Source organism: Silurus meridionalis, chromosome 4 (assembly GCF_014805685.1).
Source record: "Silurus meridionalis isolate SWU-2019-XX chromosome 4, ASM1480568v1, whole genome shotgun sequence".
Taxonomy (NCBI): domain Eukaryota; kingdom Metazoa; phylum Chordata; class Actinopteri; order Siluriformes; family Siluridae; genus Silurus; species Silurus meridionalis.
The window spans coordinates 29,454,703-29,470,985 of record NC_060887.1 but is presented as its reverse complement, the minus strand read 5'-3'; the positions used below and the strand labels follow the sequence as shown (position 1 = coordinate 29,470,985).

Sequence of the window (16,283 nt, the reverse complement as noted above, 5' to 3'; positions counted from 1 at the left end):
AGATTATCAGATTATGAAAGAGCTGAGATAACATAAAAATCTCTCTGATCATCTACAAAACTGAAAAGGGTTGTACATTTTATTTAGAACCTTAAAAAAGAGTGTCCTGTTGCATGCTGACTTATTTAATAAAGGCCACATAATCACCTTTCAAGTGGCATCTTAAGGGAAAGTGCTGTAGTTGTTTTTGCCATATCACCTTCACCAGCGATCGCATATCACTTAGTCTCTAATTCCATGCTCTCATATCACCTGCACAGAACACAGACCGAGTGCCATCAGTCAGCTCCAGTTTAGTCTCCTCTGAGATTTCTTCGTGGCAGGTCACATAACCACACAGGTGTGCTTATAATCTGACGCATGAATATTACAGTGTCCGGCTGTCACTTAAAATGTCTGTCTGGCATTAGAGGTCACACCAACCAATCAGATCCTGCCTCACTTCGTTCCAAAGTCACATCGTATTGGATATACACGCTGTGGCGGCTGCTATCAGACCAGGTTTCAATTAAGCTCAGTTTGCACTGCATAAGCCTATTTAGGATATAATCAAGGTTAACCTGCTTAGGCTGTAGTCTCTTTTCTTTGCTCTGCTTGACCCTGAAATTCTTCTTGTAAGTATACTTAATAAGAGATGAGAATAGAAAGAAAGAAGGCCATGAAGGGAACAAGTTTCCCGAGATGTTCCGCATAGGCTTCAATGACATTAAAACCAGAAGTGGAACAGTGTGGGGGAAAGCACAATCTGCATACTCATGATCAGTGACTTTTATTTTTAAATGATATTATGTAACTCTTGTAAATCAATCAAAGACAAACATAACAAATCTGGATTCTTTTCTATTTTTCTAATCAGTCCAGTTTATATTAATAGTGAATGTGTTGCAGAGCTGTCTGAACATCTTCCATGGTTCTACCTGAATATCTGCTTATGCAGGTTGATTTTTATAGCCTTGTTATATATTTTAAAAAAGCTGTTAGCATAAATATCCATGCTGACCAGGCTAAAAGAGTTCTATCATTTTCTTTTGCCTTTTGAAGCGTTGCCATGTTTTTTTTTTCCTGCAGTAGCACCTGCCTATAACCACCCATCCTATCAGGTGCTTGATCATCAGATTTTGCTTTGCTTATTTGTTTTGTTGGGTCTCTTGAGTATATTAAGGGACATAATTACTTTTGGGTTCATTTAGAACAAATTTGTGGCCACACAACAATCCATTACAAAGGAGCATGCAGTCAGATGACATTAACCACACTGGTCACTTATTAATTAAAAAGATGACATCTTAGACTGAAGAAATTGTGTCGCAGTTAAGTAGTTTTTAAAAAAAGGTTCCAGATTAAATCCAGCACATAATCTAATTGAAGCTGTATAAAATGGTAATAAATATGTAAATTAATAAATAGGGCAATATTAATTGCCACACACACACACACACACACACACGTGTAATATATATGTGTGTGTGTGTGTGTGGCACGCATAATATTGCCCTATTTAATAATTTTATTTATATATATATATATATATATATATATATATATATATATATATATATATATATATATATATATATATATATAAGCACAAATTTTATTAATGCTCGAATAATGCAGTGTTCATTTCTGTTTGAACATTTTTATTACAAATATTAATAAATATAAAAGACGTGAAATGAAATCTTTAAATCTGTTGCCAGACTAAACTGACAAATTGCTTAGGAATCAGAAACATCTCCACAGCTCTATACGATCAAAGACAGCTCTCTGTATGTACATTAGATGATGCATGTGAGAATGAGACCAGCCTATCAGAGCTGCCACCCACAACAACAACTAACATGACAGCTCTCTCTCAGAGCTGCTGTCATATTTCCACTGTCACGGCAGCATACACATTTGAGCAGTACACTGAGTACATACAAGACCTCAAGAATGCTGAATGTCATTGATACAGAGTCTTCAACATCCGAAGAACTGGAAAGTCTAGCGGTATGATATTTGCTACGGTTTTCAAGGAAGGGCTGTGGTGTTTAGGGCTGTTTAATCTGAATACTAAGAAAGTGTTCATAACTTCACGGTTTTGATGCGGGCTGTATTTAAAAAGATTTGTATTAATTTGATTAGTCTAGGATTTTATTGTTTCTATAGTAACAGCTATTTCTCTGGGACTCGTATGGCACATGCTCCATTTAATATAAGGTTAATAATAAACTGAGTAAAAAAAAGGGTTTTTTTAACAATGAAAATCATCACATTAATTGATATGGTGACATACTCTGTTAAGAGATATTAATTTATGGAGCAAGGCTCACCCATCAGTGCTGTGTAAAAGTCAATAAGATTTCAGCCACAGGAGTTTGCACTTTCCAATTTCTTCGTAACATGGATAGCTGAATTTTTACTCTCGCTTCACGAGAGGATGGATAGGAAATGATTACTTATATCTCTTTTAACATACCAAAAAAATGCTTTGCAGATGATTCATAAGGTTATATGAAGGTGAAATAACACGCATTTTGCTCATTAATTCATTTCTAATATTTTAATTGTTGGCATGTTGCGTCGATAAAACTTCAGGTTTTGCTGTTGATAAAAAACGTATCTATTTCTTTGTAGATTATGTTCTTATAAAAATAATGTCCCAATTTGTTCTATTCCATACTTATGTAATGCATGATGTTCTTTTTTTTAATTTCTAGTTATTTTTAAACTTAACATGTAATAGGCGGTTTATAGCAGTGAAAATCCAAATCACTGTAGCAGAGAAATCACACAAAAGTGTGTCCTGGCCAGAGCGAACAAGCACCCGCTTCCTGTTAATGCTCTCCGCTCATGTATGAAGACTTTATTGGTAATTTCCCAGAGGACCAGGCCAGTCCATTGGAGGCAGAAGAAGCAGAGCAATAGGCAGGCTGGTGTTAGTGCTGACCATAACAACCAGGCTGTAAATAGGGGATTCAGACAAACAGAAATTATATTATTACTGCTGGTTATTATTGGAACAAATAATACATCTATAAATGTTTCAGTTTAGTATCTTTAGCTTTTTGTTCAGTTTTCTTTGATTTTTACTAGCAAAATGGAAAACTGCTATTTATAGTGGTTTATATGCTGTTCTTTTCATGTCGAAAAGACCTTTAAATACACTGTAACGATGGCAAAAACAGTCACCGTGCTCTAAACCTGGCTGAATCAGCAAAATGCATTACCTTGTAACAAATGTACTTTGTTGAGCTTATACCTAAAGGCATATTCCTAAAGCTTGTACTAGAGAATTTATTGCATCTCTAAAATGAACATATATGACTAGTAATCATAAATGTTAGCTGTCGCCTTGGATCACTTCTCTTTGGCATGCTATCGCTATCACGTGTATGCTTGACATTCTCCCAAATGTTTATGTGCCACAATGAATGCCGATGTATTTGGTCTCTTTTTTGTGCTTTTGGCATTTGATCCGGCCCAAGAGCCTTTCTTTCTGATGCCATTCATGATACAGAGCTGCTAGTAGTGGCTATGCTGACATTTTGCTCAGGTTCTGTAACAGCTCAGTGTCAGGTTCAGAGATAAGGCCAGCATCACCCTGGCTCTCTCTGGCCCCTCTACAGTGTTGCCAGCACAGCCACCAGTGACTAATGACAGCATACAGCAGTACAGAGGAACGTGAAATCCACGTGCCTGACTGGACTGGGATATGAGGTACTGAACCAGTCACTTCACATTGCAGTGCTCTGAGGCTGATAAAGTGGCATTGGTTATGACAACTGATCAACCTTATACATGCTTTCAAGCTACTAAAAGCGTTTATTTGTGATTAAATGAATATTACTGTATTATTTGTTTAGTGTTTTTCCAGAAAAAATTAACTAGTGTTACCGCCTATAGAGTAAAACTGATGCCTAAACCAGTTTCACAGAAAAAACTTACATGCACCCCATTTGTAGCACCATTTATATGTTGAATAGCAAAACATCAGACATTCATTTGAATGTTTTATAGACAGACAGACAGACAGACAGACAGACAGACAGACAGATAGATAGATAGATAGATAGATAGATAGATAGATAGATAGATAGATAGATAGATAGATAGATAAATAGATAGATGTTTCAAGTTTCAGGTTTTATTTGTCATATGTACAGATGTCAGTGACAGTTTGTACAATTAAAAAGAGAAATGAAGAGGAAACAAGGGAGAAAATATGTTAAATATGTTCTGCAAGAAGCTCTACCACTACACTACACACTTTTTTTAATAATATTGGGGGTTAAAATTGTTTATTACATATCAATATCACTGAAACAGTGTAGTGATAGAGCTTAACTTGGTTAAATATGTTGTTGCACAACATCATATAAAACATTCAAGTGAATGTCTGATTTGTCGCTATTCAACATATAAAAGGTGCTTCAGATTTATGTCGTTTTTTCTGTGAGACTGATTTGGACTTGGTTTACCTAATGGGAGGTAGTTACAATAGTTACTTTATGGTGTAGGGGAAAACACTAAGCAAATGTTACATTAAAGTTCATTAAATTTTTAAGACATTAGATTTAGTGGGCTCATGAAAATATATGGAATGTGTTCTCAAAAGAAGTGCGTATTTTCATTAGCCTTAGGCATTTAGCAGATGCCCTCATTCAGAGCGACTTACAACTTAACAGTTGTTGGGATTTGAGCATATGACCTTCCGATCCAGAGTCTAATGCCATAACCACTGAGCTACCACTTTCCATTTACAAGGTATAAAACTAGCCACATTTGGAAAATATACACATTAACGTACTACACCATGTCACTTGCATTGTGTCTACAGAGAGGAGGAGAAGATTCATAAGCTCTGGACACTCTGAGAACCACTATGTTTATATCATGATATGCTTCCGCTTTTTAAAGGTGTTGGGCCATATAGTCATGACACACTCAATCCTGGATGACATCCACCACCTTTTTTTGCTATTCAGAGCCATGTTTTATGCCTCCACAATCAGATGACTTGGCTCGAGCTATGTTTGTGTTTTGTTGTGTTTCAGCTCCATGCGAAGCAGCAAGTTGAGCAAGATGCCAACCCTGGCTTTGCCTGAAACAACTCCTCTTTATAGACACCTGGAGCCTAATGCCCCATGTAAAATAGACAGGGAAAATATATATAGATGAGCAGATACAAGAAGGATAGAAGGAGAGCTGAGAAAATAGAATGATACAACATTGGAATACAACTGAGTGCCAATAACAATAGCTTTAACAATTTTGTTAATCGGTTTGTTCAGTATATTCCTGGCTCATTCAAACCCATGGCACTTCCATGGTGTTTGTTTTTTTAATAGGATGTGTGCACAAAAAATTTACTGCATATTGAGGCTATGAGTTAAGTTTGTCAGGAGCTATTTGAAATTAGATGACTTATCATATTGTATATTATATATAATGAAATATACAACATTATATATAATATATACTTGAGTCTCAGGTTTTACAACATGGATATTTAACTTTAACTTGCATTTTGAAAGTGACCTGGCTTTTTCACTCGTTTCTGCCAAATCATATTTCTTATTATTAAGACTATATTTCATGTAATAAGTATGATTTCACAGAGTTCACAGTACGCAATTTGCGGCAACAACTTTGGTATGATATGGTCACACGATAATTTGTGGCCATTGAGACCCAGTTTGCAGCCTCAAGATAATACCATAGGTTAGATATATTCATTATGGCTATGCTTTATTAAAAATAAACCATTCTCACCTCAGAACGTCTTTTTAAGATGATGTAACTAAGGCAAGTCATTAGCATGAACTTTGCACATTAATATGTTCTAAAAACGTTGCATACTGCCTTCTTCTTCAACTTTCGGCTGCTCCCATTACAGGTCGCCACAGCAGATCATCCGTTTTTAAACTACTCTGTCCTCTACATCTGCCTCTTTCAAACCGCCTACCTGCATGTCTTCCCTCACCACATCCATAAACCTCCTCCTTGGTTTTCCTCTTTTCTCCTTTCATGGCGGCTCCATCCTTAGCATTCTCCTACTGATATACCCAATATGCCTCCTGTGCACACATCCAAACCATCTCAATCGCACCTTTCTCATCTTGTATCCAAAACGTCCTACATCCCTCTAATAAACTTATTTCTAATCCTGTCCATCGTCGTCACTCCCAATGAAAACCTCAACATCTTCAGCTCTGCTACCTCCAGCTCCACCTCCTGTCTTTTACTCAATGCCACTGTCTCTAAACCATACAACATTGCAGGTCTCACCACAGTCCCATAAACTTTCCCTTTCACTTCTGCAGATACCCTTCTATCACAAATCACTCCTGCTATCACTCTTCTCCACCCACTTCACCCTGCCTGCACCCTTTTCTTTACTTCTCTAACACACTCTCCATTACTTTGCACTGTTGACTCCAGGCACATGAACTCCTCCACCTTCTCCACCTCTTCTTTCTGCAACCGCACCACTACAGTGCCCTCCCTCTCATTCACACACATGTACTCTGTTTTACTCCTACTGACTTTCATTCCCCTTCTCTCCAGTGCGTCCCTCCACCTCTTCAGGCTCTTCTCAACCTGCTACAAATAACAATAACAATTCAAGTCAATTTTATTTCTATAGCGCTTTTCACAACGAACATTGTCTCAAAGCAGCTTTACAGAATTTTAGAGTTAAGGTGAAAGATATATTTATGTATTTATGTATTTGTTTATTTATCCCTGATGAGCAGCCATGGCAACTGTGGCAAGGAAAAACTCCTTTAGATGTTTTGAGGAAGAAACCTTGAGAGGAACCAGATTTAAAAGGGGAACCCATCCTCATTTGGATGATAACCTCTGCAAACATCATAGTCCATGAAAACTCTTATCTGACCTCGTCCGTCAGCCTGTGCATCACTATTGCAAACAGGAAAGGGCTCAGAGCTGATCCTTGATGCAGTCCCAGCTCCAGCTTGTACCAGTGTGTCGTTCCTATTGCACACTTTACTGCTGTCACACTTGTCCTTCACCACCTTCACATACTTCTCTGACACACCTGACTTTCTTACACAATACCACAACTCCTCTCTCGGCACCCTGTCGTATGCTTTCTCTAGATCCACAAACACACAATGCAACTCCTTCTGACCTTCTCTATACTCCTCTATCAAAATTCTCAAAGCAAATAATGTGTCTGTGGTGCTCTTTCTTGGCATGATGGTCACCTCTTCTCTCAGCCTGGCTTCAACTACTCTTTCCCATAACTTCATGGTGTGACTGATCAACTTAATTCCCCTGTAGTTACTGCAGGTCTGCACATCTCCCTTATTCTTAAAGATCGGAACCAGCACACTCCTTCTCCATTCCTCAGGCATCCTCTCACCTTCCAAAATCCTGTTAAACAATCTGGTTAAAAACTCCCTGCCATTTGTCCTAAACATCTCCATGCTTTTACTGGTATGTCCAGCTGACCTTCCACTCTTCATCCTCTTAATTGCTGACTTCCACTTTACTAATCCTATCCACTTCCTGTTTCACCATCTCCACATCATCCACCCTTCTTGCTCTCTCTCATTTTCCTCAATTATCAGCTGCTCAAAATACTCCCTCCATCTTCTCAACACACTCTTCTCACTAGAAAACACATTTCTATTTCCATCCTTTATTGCTCTAACTTGTAGCACATCCTTCCCAGCCCGGTCCCTCTGCCTGGCCAATCGTTACAAATCCTTTGCTCCTTCCTTAGTGTCCAACTTCTCATACAGCTCCTCATATGCCTTTTCCTTGGCTTTCGCCACATCCCTCTTTATCTGCTGCCGCATCTCCTTGTACCCCTGCCTACATTTTTTATCTCTCTGCAGATCCCTCTTTCTCCTTATGCTCTCCTGCACTTCCTCATTCCACCACCACCACGTCTCTTTGTATTCTTTCTATTTCCAGATGTCACACCAAGTACCTTTCTAGCTGTCTCCATTACCACTTCTGCAGTAGTTGCCCAATCATCCAGCACCTCTTCACCACCACCGAGCCCCTGTCTGACCTCTTCCCTGAATCTTACACTACAGTCTTCTTCCTTCAGCTTCCACCATCTTATTCTTTTTTCAGTCTTCACTCTCCTCCTCTTCTTCTTCACCTCCAAAACCATCCTACAGACCACCATCCGATGCTGTCTAGCTAAACTGTCCCCTGCCAACACCTTACAGTCTCCAATCTCCTTCAGGTTGCATCACCTACATAAAATATAGTCCACCTGTGTGCACCTTCCTCCACTCTTATACGACACCCTGTGCTCCTCCTTTCTTTTAAAATAAGTGTTCACCACTGCCATTTCCATCCTTTTAGCAAAATTTACCACCATCTGCCCTTCCACATTCCTCGCCTTAAGGCCATAACTACCCATCACCTGATCATCACCTCTGTTCCCTTCAACAACATGGCATTGAAGTCTGCCCCAATCAACAATCTTTCATTCCTATGTACACCTTCTACCACTTCATCTAATTCAATCCAGAATTTTTTCTTCTCCTCCATCTCAAAACCCACTTGTGGAGCACCGATGACATTTATCATCACCCCTTCAACTTCCAGCTTCACGTTCATCACTCTATCAGAAACTCTCTTCACCTTCACTACACTCTTACTGTACTCTTCCTTTAGTATCACCCCTACACCATTTTTCTTTCCATCCACACCATGAAAAAACAGTTTTAAGCCACCTCCAATGTTCCTGGCCTTACTTCCTTTCCACTTGGTCTTCTGAACACACAACATATCTACCTTTCTCCTCTCCATCATATCACCTACATCTCTCCCTTTAAAAGTCATAGTACCAACATTTAAAGTACCAATTCTTAATTTCACTCTCCTCCACTTTTCCTTTCCCTGCTCTCTCTGTAGACATATTCCCTCTCTCCTTCTTCTCCTTTGGTCAACAGTAGCCCAGTTTCCACTCATACCCTGTTGACTAACAATACCTGTGGCGGGCCGATACAGTATGAAATTCAGGTTTGTGATCCGCATGTTTGATTTGGCACATGTTTTATGCTGGATGCCCTTCCTAACACAACCCTCCCCATTAGTCCGGGCTTGATACCAGCAATAAGAGTGCACTGGCTTGTGCCACCATAATGGCTGGGTTGAAATGTTGCATACTGTAGGAACCAGAATTTTCTTCTGATATTCTCTTATAAATTATTTTCTTTTCATAATACATGCAGTTAAGCGGATAGATCTTTGTTAACCCTGCACGATGACTGTGCTTAGTTATAAATAGTCTAGTCACCACCTGCAGGTTTGGAGTCCATGCTTTCATCTCAGCTTAGCTCTTAACAAACAATTACCTTCAGTAAGCAGGGAAAGTGCTCAGATTCTGCGCTCTTAAAGCATTTCTTTGCATCTTATCTTTTAAAAAAAAAAAATTGTAACTATGACTCTCCACAGTATATAAGCTAAAAAACTGTATGGATCTATTTGATGCGTATTCATTTTAAAGGGGGTTAGCATTTTAACTGGGAACACATGTGTCAGAGGATAGTCTAGTGAAATCAAAGACATAAGTTCATACAGGGTAAAACAGGGGGAACTGTTTTGTCCTTCCTCAAAAGGAAATCCAAGTTTGAGATTCCGCTGCGTGTCGTGGATAAACTATTTGCCCGTGTTTGGGTTTTTGTTCCTTTTAGCAGGATATAACATTTGTGACACGGGCTCTCACAATGTGAATAGCTGAAATGGTATGGAAATAAACAGCAGGATTATGTTCTGTACTCAGGTCAAAAGGAAAGCCCTGGCTTAAGTGCAGACTCATTTAACCTATGGAGGACAACAAGGGGGTGATGTGAAAATCCCAGACCCATATTTATATTTAGATCAGATGTATATTAACCTTACAGCAATGTTAATACATTTTTCACTAATCTGAAATCTAATAATGACTTAATACTTTAATGTGAATTTTTGAATATAGTTAATTTGGCATCTATTTACCATGTTAAGTATGCCTTCATGAAAAGTTGCATAAGAAGCTGTAAAGATACAAATAGTCTGCTTGTTCAGTGGATCGCTTGTGTCTGCCATGAACACCTCCTGCTAGAAAAATGATCTCGTCTCCAATGATTTTGCTGAAAGATATAACAGATGGCCGGGTCTGTATGATTATGCACAGAGGCGCAATTTTATCCAAAGGAATACCAGTCATACAGTGAGGAAACCCCGCTCTATTTACACGTTTAAACAACATGACAATGACATTTTGCTGTTTGAATTATATTTCATGTTATGTGTATATGGTGAAAATGCGGGGGTTTATTTTAACGCAGGGTGACTTTTTACAAATCAGTCAGCATAGAGGCACTGTGAGAAGTACTGTAATGTTGCCCATAGCTCAGGGTCCCTGGTTTAATCCTGGACTTGGGTTACTGAGAGTTTCCCTAGATCTCATCAGGTTCTCCAGTTTCACAAAAAGATCTTGGACTGGGAACTCCAAATTGCACCTAGATGCAAATATGTGTGTGTGTGTGTGTCAAGTCAAGTTTATTTTTATAGCGCTTTTCACAAAAGACATTGTCTCAAAGCAGCTTTACAGAATTTACAGAAACAGTTAAGGTTATTGATGTGTATTTATCCCTGATGATCAAGGAAAAACTCGCTTAGATGTTATGAGGAAGAAACCTTAAGAGGAACCAGACTTAAAAGGGGAACCCATCCCCATTTGGGTGACATCAAGAGTGTGGAGCCAGATAATAGGCCAGCATCCCTTCCAGGGTGACTTTACACCTCGCACTCAGTGCTACTGGAATAAGTTCTAATCAGCAATGACTGACCAAGATGAAATGCTTTCTTAAGATGAGATCATAATAATAATAATAATAATAATAATAATAATAATAATAATAATAATAATATAGTTATCACATTCTTAAAATAGGCATTATCTGCCATCAAATGGCAGGCATGGCTACACTTTTTTATTCCAGCCACAGCCCTTTATAAATAAGACTGAACTAGATGGATCTACAATATTTTTTTTTTACACTTTAATGACCTCTCTGTGTGTATTTCTTGTCTTCCTCAGCTGTGAAGTAACCATTAGGACAGGAGGCTCAGAATGAAAAGATGGCAACCTTGCTGTTTTCACCGGGTTCCGACAGCTTGCACCGGTTCACTCGTGAATCCCTGGCTGGCATCGAGCAGCGGATCGCCGAAGAAGAGGCGCAGAAGGCCAGGGAGTACCAGGAGGACTTGGGTGACGTGGAGACTCCCAAGCCCCGGGCAGACCTGGAGGCAGGGAAACAGCTCCCCCGCATTTTTGGAGACATTCCATCAGGACTGGTGGGGGTGCCACTGGAGGACATCGACCCATATTACTCCCAGAACAAGAGAGTGGGTGCTGAAGTTTCATACTAACACTCAAACAAAAGCACAAACACACCCATGGTTTAGTGAAATCTGCACTCTCTGTACTTTTTCTGTATTTATACCTTTTAGACATCTGTGGTGCTGAAACTAATTAAGCCATCTATGTATTTCCATTAGCAGTTAAACAGATGTTCTATAAATTGAAGAATATTGTTTGGTGAAGGGTAACTCTCAGTGCAGATTTTGAAGATGGCCAGCATATTTGATTTATTTGAGCTGATTCAGAGGAGTCTGGGAAAAAAGGAAATAACTGATGACAAGCATGAGTCATTGAGCTGATGATGGCTGCTAATGCTGGCACTGCTATGCTGGCTGGGGTCTTATACACATTTTCTCTGAGACCCACCACACAAATTTCCCTTTTCATGAGGTCCAGATTAGACTAACATTTTGGTGCATTGTTGTGTGCGAAAACTTATTTTGAATAACAAATTTAAAAGAAGCTTAAAAAAATGCTAACATTATACCCAGAATTAGGATTTGCCCAAATGTTACCTTCGTATGTTTATGAATCCTAATTCTTGCTCGATGGCAAAATGTTTAATAATGTTAATTATGAAGAACACGTGATTCGTTTGACTATTGAAGAAGCAGACAAATGTGCATCTGTGACTTTGCTTTTAATAGACCTCTTCACAGAGTTATCAGTAAACTATGTCTCCCACATGCCCTGCACTCGTGAAATCCGTGGTCCAGCGCAAGCCACAATTGTCAGCTTAATACTTGTTCTTGTTGACACTGACAAGGCCACTGTACAGGAGGATTAAGTCAGCTATCTGAGACTGTGATCTAAGGAGAAAGGTTAGCCATAGCAGATGAAGGGTAGAGTGGGGTTTTTTATTCAGCAGGAGGACAAGTACTGATCAAATGCTGCTGTCGTTGCAGGCGCTGTTTTTGGTTAAACCTAGCTTCTGGCATTGGAGAACTTAGGTTACATAAAAGAGAAACTCATACACACACTCACTCACAGCCTCAGAGTCATACTAAAGGCAGTCTACTGTTTTTGACTTTTTGGTCTGCTCTGAGTTATTCCCCCTTTTTGTCCTTTCTTTTGTTAGTTCCCAAATTGCATATGCCCGCACTCTGCTTGCGCTGCAGACGGTCTCCCACAGGATATCTGAGGGAGGTAGAAACAAATAGCAGCAAGCGTGACCCAAATGTTACATAAAGATATGCAATGTGATCCACAAATCACTGCATTTAAAAAGGTTACAGAAGGGCAGGGGGCCAGAATTCTGAGAAAGGTAGCTTGCATGGTTTTCTCACAATGTAATGTTGAAAGAAAAAAGAGAAAAAGAAAGAAAGAGAGCAAGAGAGGGAGAGAAAGAGATCTGTTGACATGTCTTGACACAGTTGCAGCGGGAAAATTTGCTGACCCTGATGGTGGCAATTATTCTTCATGCGTTGACTACTCGCATTATTTATGCGAGGGTGAGATGGTATAAATTTAGCGCCAGCAAGGAAGCCATGAATCCTGGGCAACCAAGCAGGGCTGTTTGCACAGCGTGAGGATAGAGAGCCTCCCTGCTCCTGTCACCCATAGTGACAGTGTCCCCCGATAGCACATATCCTCCCATTGAACCCTGCTGTAATTCATTTGTAGGCTGTTCTTTGCGCTTTGTCTTCTTAAAATTTACTGGTTTGGGGGACGGAAAGCTGTTTTGTATGAGAAAGAGCTGTTGAGCTTGCCACTGGAGGCACCCGTTTATATTTTTAACAGATTAGCACAGCACTGAGAAGCTCAACAATAGAAGAACAAATCAGGTGGAGGGCTGTCATATATTTTTGACTGTATGATGATGAATTGCCAAGAAGAACCTTCTTGATATAATGTGCCTGCTTTGTTACGCATACAACTAGTTGTTTTAAGCCTGTCCTTTAACCTGACACAGTTTGAAGGAACAGTCGTCGCTAAATTTGCACTACTATTACAAACAGGGCCAGCTGGTATATTGGATTAAGCATAAATATACATACAAATAAGACAACGTTTAAAAAGGCTTAAAGCAGATTTTTGTGGAAGCAAAACAGAAAATGTCATGGTCATATGTAAAACTACACAAAATGGTATGCAGTAGAGGCTGGAGCTTCTTTCCTCCTAGTCTAGACTGAGGATTAATCCAGCCTTTTATCTGACATTCATGAAACACCATCTTATTTGAAGGCTTTTGGACAAATTTTTTTAAAGGCTTCTGCACAGGTGAAAAATACATGTAATAAACATGAACAGCTTAGATTATTTAATCAATCACATTTCTAATTGCTCTTAAAAAAGAAACATGAATTAAATAGATTATAGTACATATATTAGATAATAGAATACCAATTACCAATGTGAAATATGATTTAGCAAACAAAAACATGAATTATTATTGATATTAGTCACTCATACATACGTGGAAGTGGAAAAGTTATATGACTACGATGAGATCTTTTTCTATATAAACCTCAAACTTTTTTCAAAATAGTAACATTGTAATAGTGGTTTTGCAGTTATAATAATCTCTGATTATAAATAACTACACAATACTACTTTAGCATAATAGGATGCCTGTGTGTAATTTGTGTGTGTGTGTGTGTGTGTGTGTGTGTGTGTGTGTGTGTGTGTGTGTGCAATATTTTTTATTATTCAACTATTCATGTCTTTGGAATGTTCCATCACATTTATTGTGTCAATTGTGTTCTAACCTACTGATTATTTCTCTCTTTTTTCTTTTCAACAGACTTTTATAGTACTAAACAAAGGGAAGGCCATCTTTCGATTTAGTGCCACATCTGCACTCTATATTTTTAGCCCTTTTCATCCTGTCAGAAGAGTGTCGATAAGGATTTTAGTACATTCATATCCTTTTCTGCTTTCTAACCAAATTGTATTTGCTAATGTACTGTATTTGAAATATATTTGTTTCTGCATGTTTTCTTCCATGTAATCATTTAGATTTTTTAATTAGAGTTTTTTTCTGGTAGATTTTATTTCAACTGTTGAGCACATGTACAGATTTCTACACATTTCATTATTCTTTTTCTGTTTTTATACATTTGTTTTCTATTACTTTTTTTCTCTTGCCCTCTTTTTTAGGAGTTACTTTAATATTTAAAAACAATTCATATATTTCTAGCAAAGTATTTTTTCTCCTTAAGAGCACAGTGGTAAAAAGATAATACTTCTTCTAACTGAAAAAGTAAGGCATTTTCTTTAGTGCACCTGTTAGCATGGGATTGAGTGACATTCAGTCACTCAGTCATCCAGTTCAGGAAATCAAGATGTCTAGGCATGAGCTCTTTTGTGCATACTCAACAAACTACTCAGACTCTGACATTCAAGGTCTTGCATGCTATGTATGGGTGCTCCTTTGTGTGAACAATGCCAAGTTTGGATGGCTTGATTCCCAGCTATGAAGTGATCAAACCTCCAAAGACTTCAATACCCCACACCCTTCCTTTGCCAGCAGCTGCTAAAAATATCAGGCAAAGCAGTTAGCCATGTTTCAGGGTGTTGAGAAATATTAGGCTCGTGGACACTTTGCTCTTGTCACGGGCGATAAGCAGGTGAAAAGAGTTACCCTGGAGGTACTGTGAGGGTCTGCCTAGCCCTCCCTTTGCAAAAAAGATTCTCCTTCTAGGGCAACAGGACCAGCTGTATGATCCACACCCACCACAGTGATGCCCATTGTTATGCCAGCCCTGAATTTTAACTCTATCTCAGATTTCAGAGGTATGATATAAAAGACAAGGGCATGGTTTTGTGTGTGTGCATGTATGTGCTGGCTGAGTGGTGAAAAGTACTCACTTCCAGGCGACGGCACAGACGCCACACGCCTGCGCTAATAGCAGATTACCAGCAGGAGTGGGCGCCTGGAAACGTGTTTGATTAGCCAGTGCCACAAGAGCACAGTCATAACTTGCAGCCTAACAGAGAAGGCAGAGCGCAGCCCCGCCGCTCCACGCTGAAGTGATTGCACTCATTAGAAAAATGCGAGAAATGCGATTCACAAATCAGTGTGTCGGCGCCAGGCAACATAAGCAGCCTATCGGAGGGGTGAAATAACCTTAAGACAAGCTGCCGACAACACATGCTCTCCAGCACGTCCAAGACTTGACAGGCCATTCTGGAGAATCAGACGGACTCAGACTGTAGCTCTAAGATTTTTCCCATGAAACGGATTTAGGCATAATTGATTAAGCTGAGTCTTCAAAATAAGGTCTTAACAGCATTCTGGCAGCGTTAGTTGGCTGTGAAGCTGAAATAGACTTTTCCCAGTACAAATAAGAGCAGATGTGTGGCATGCCTTTGTTTAGCCAGACGGCTGTGTTTGTGTGGCTATGATGCACAGCGAATGGCACAGACGAAAGGCTGGCGTAACACGAGAGCCCCCACAGGCCTCCAGTAATTTAGGGCTGATAGTACTGACACCGCAACTTTCATAATCAGGAATATTTCTTCATCAGTCACTGAGAAATGATTACTCGTGAGTTTTTTTCCTACATAGGTGGCTACGTGATAACGAACTCCCACAGTGCAAATTTAAAATAATGCTTCATATTTTCATGTGTAGTTGAAGTCATTATTATATACTGGAGTAGTGAAGGAAGACTTAATCATTTCATTTATCTTATTTGTGTCCCCTTTAAACTAATACGAATGTCTTGTTTCTCCAAACTAAATATATAATGTATTTCATTTGTTTGGATGTCTGTGAATTACAAACACTACAAATCAAAGGAGGCGAAAAGTTGTACATTTTGAAGGGTTGAAAAGAGTACCCTCATGGTTACTCTTTATGTAGAACATGAGAGAATTTGCTTGCTGCTGAAACATCCTTTTTCCTTATATATGTCATCCACATGGACAGGCTAGAAGCAGAATCAAATCCGGATGT

General features: G+C 39.1%; 1 protein-coding gene across 4 annotated transcripts in view; it reads left to right on the top strand.

Annotated features, from left to right (window-relative positions):
• scn5lab (sodium channel, voltage gated, type V-like, alpha b) overlaps nucleotides 1-16,283 on the top strand; it is a 119,928-nt gene that overhangs the window by 14,531 nt on the left and 89,114 nt on the right. For 3 of the 4 annotated variants that reach the window (XM_046846071.1, XM_046846074.1, XM_046846073.1), the window contains exons 2-3: nucleotides 11,060-11,367; nucleotides 14,127-14,245. In XM_046846071.1, the coding sequence (XP_046702027.1) occupies nucleotides 11,101-11,367; nucleotides 14,127-14,245 (386 nt within the window). In that variant the 5' untranslated portion in view covers nucleotides 11,060-11,100. Of the gene's footprint in view, nucleotides 1-1,890; nucleotides 1,993-11,059; nucleotides 11,368-14,126; nucleotides 14,246-16,283 lie in introns of those variants that run through there. The other variant, XM_046846072.1, reaches the window with a different exon arrangement.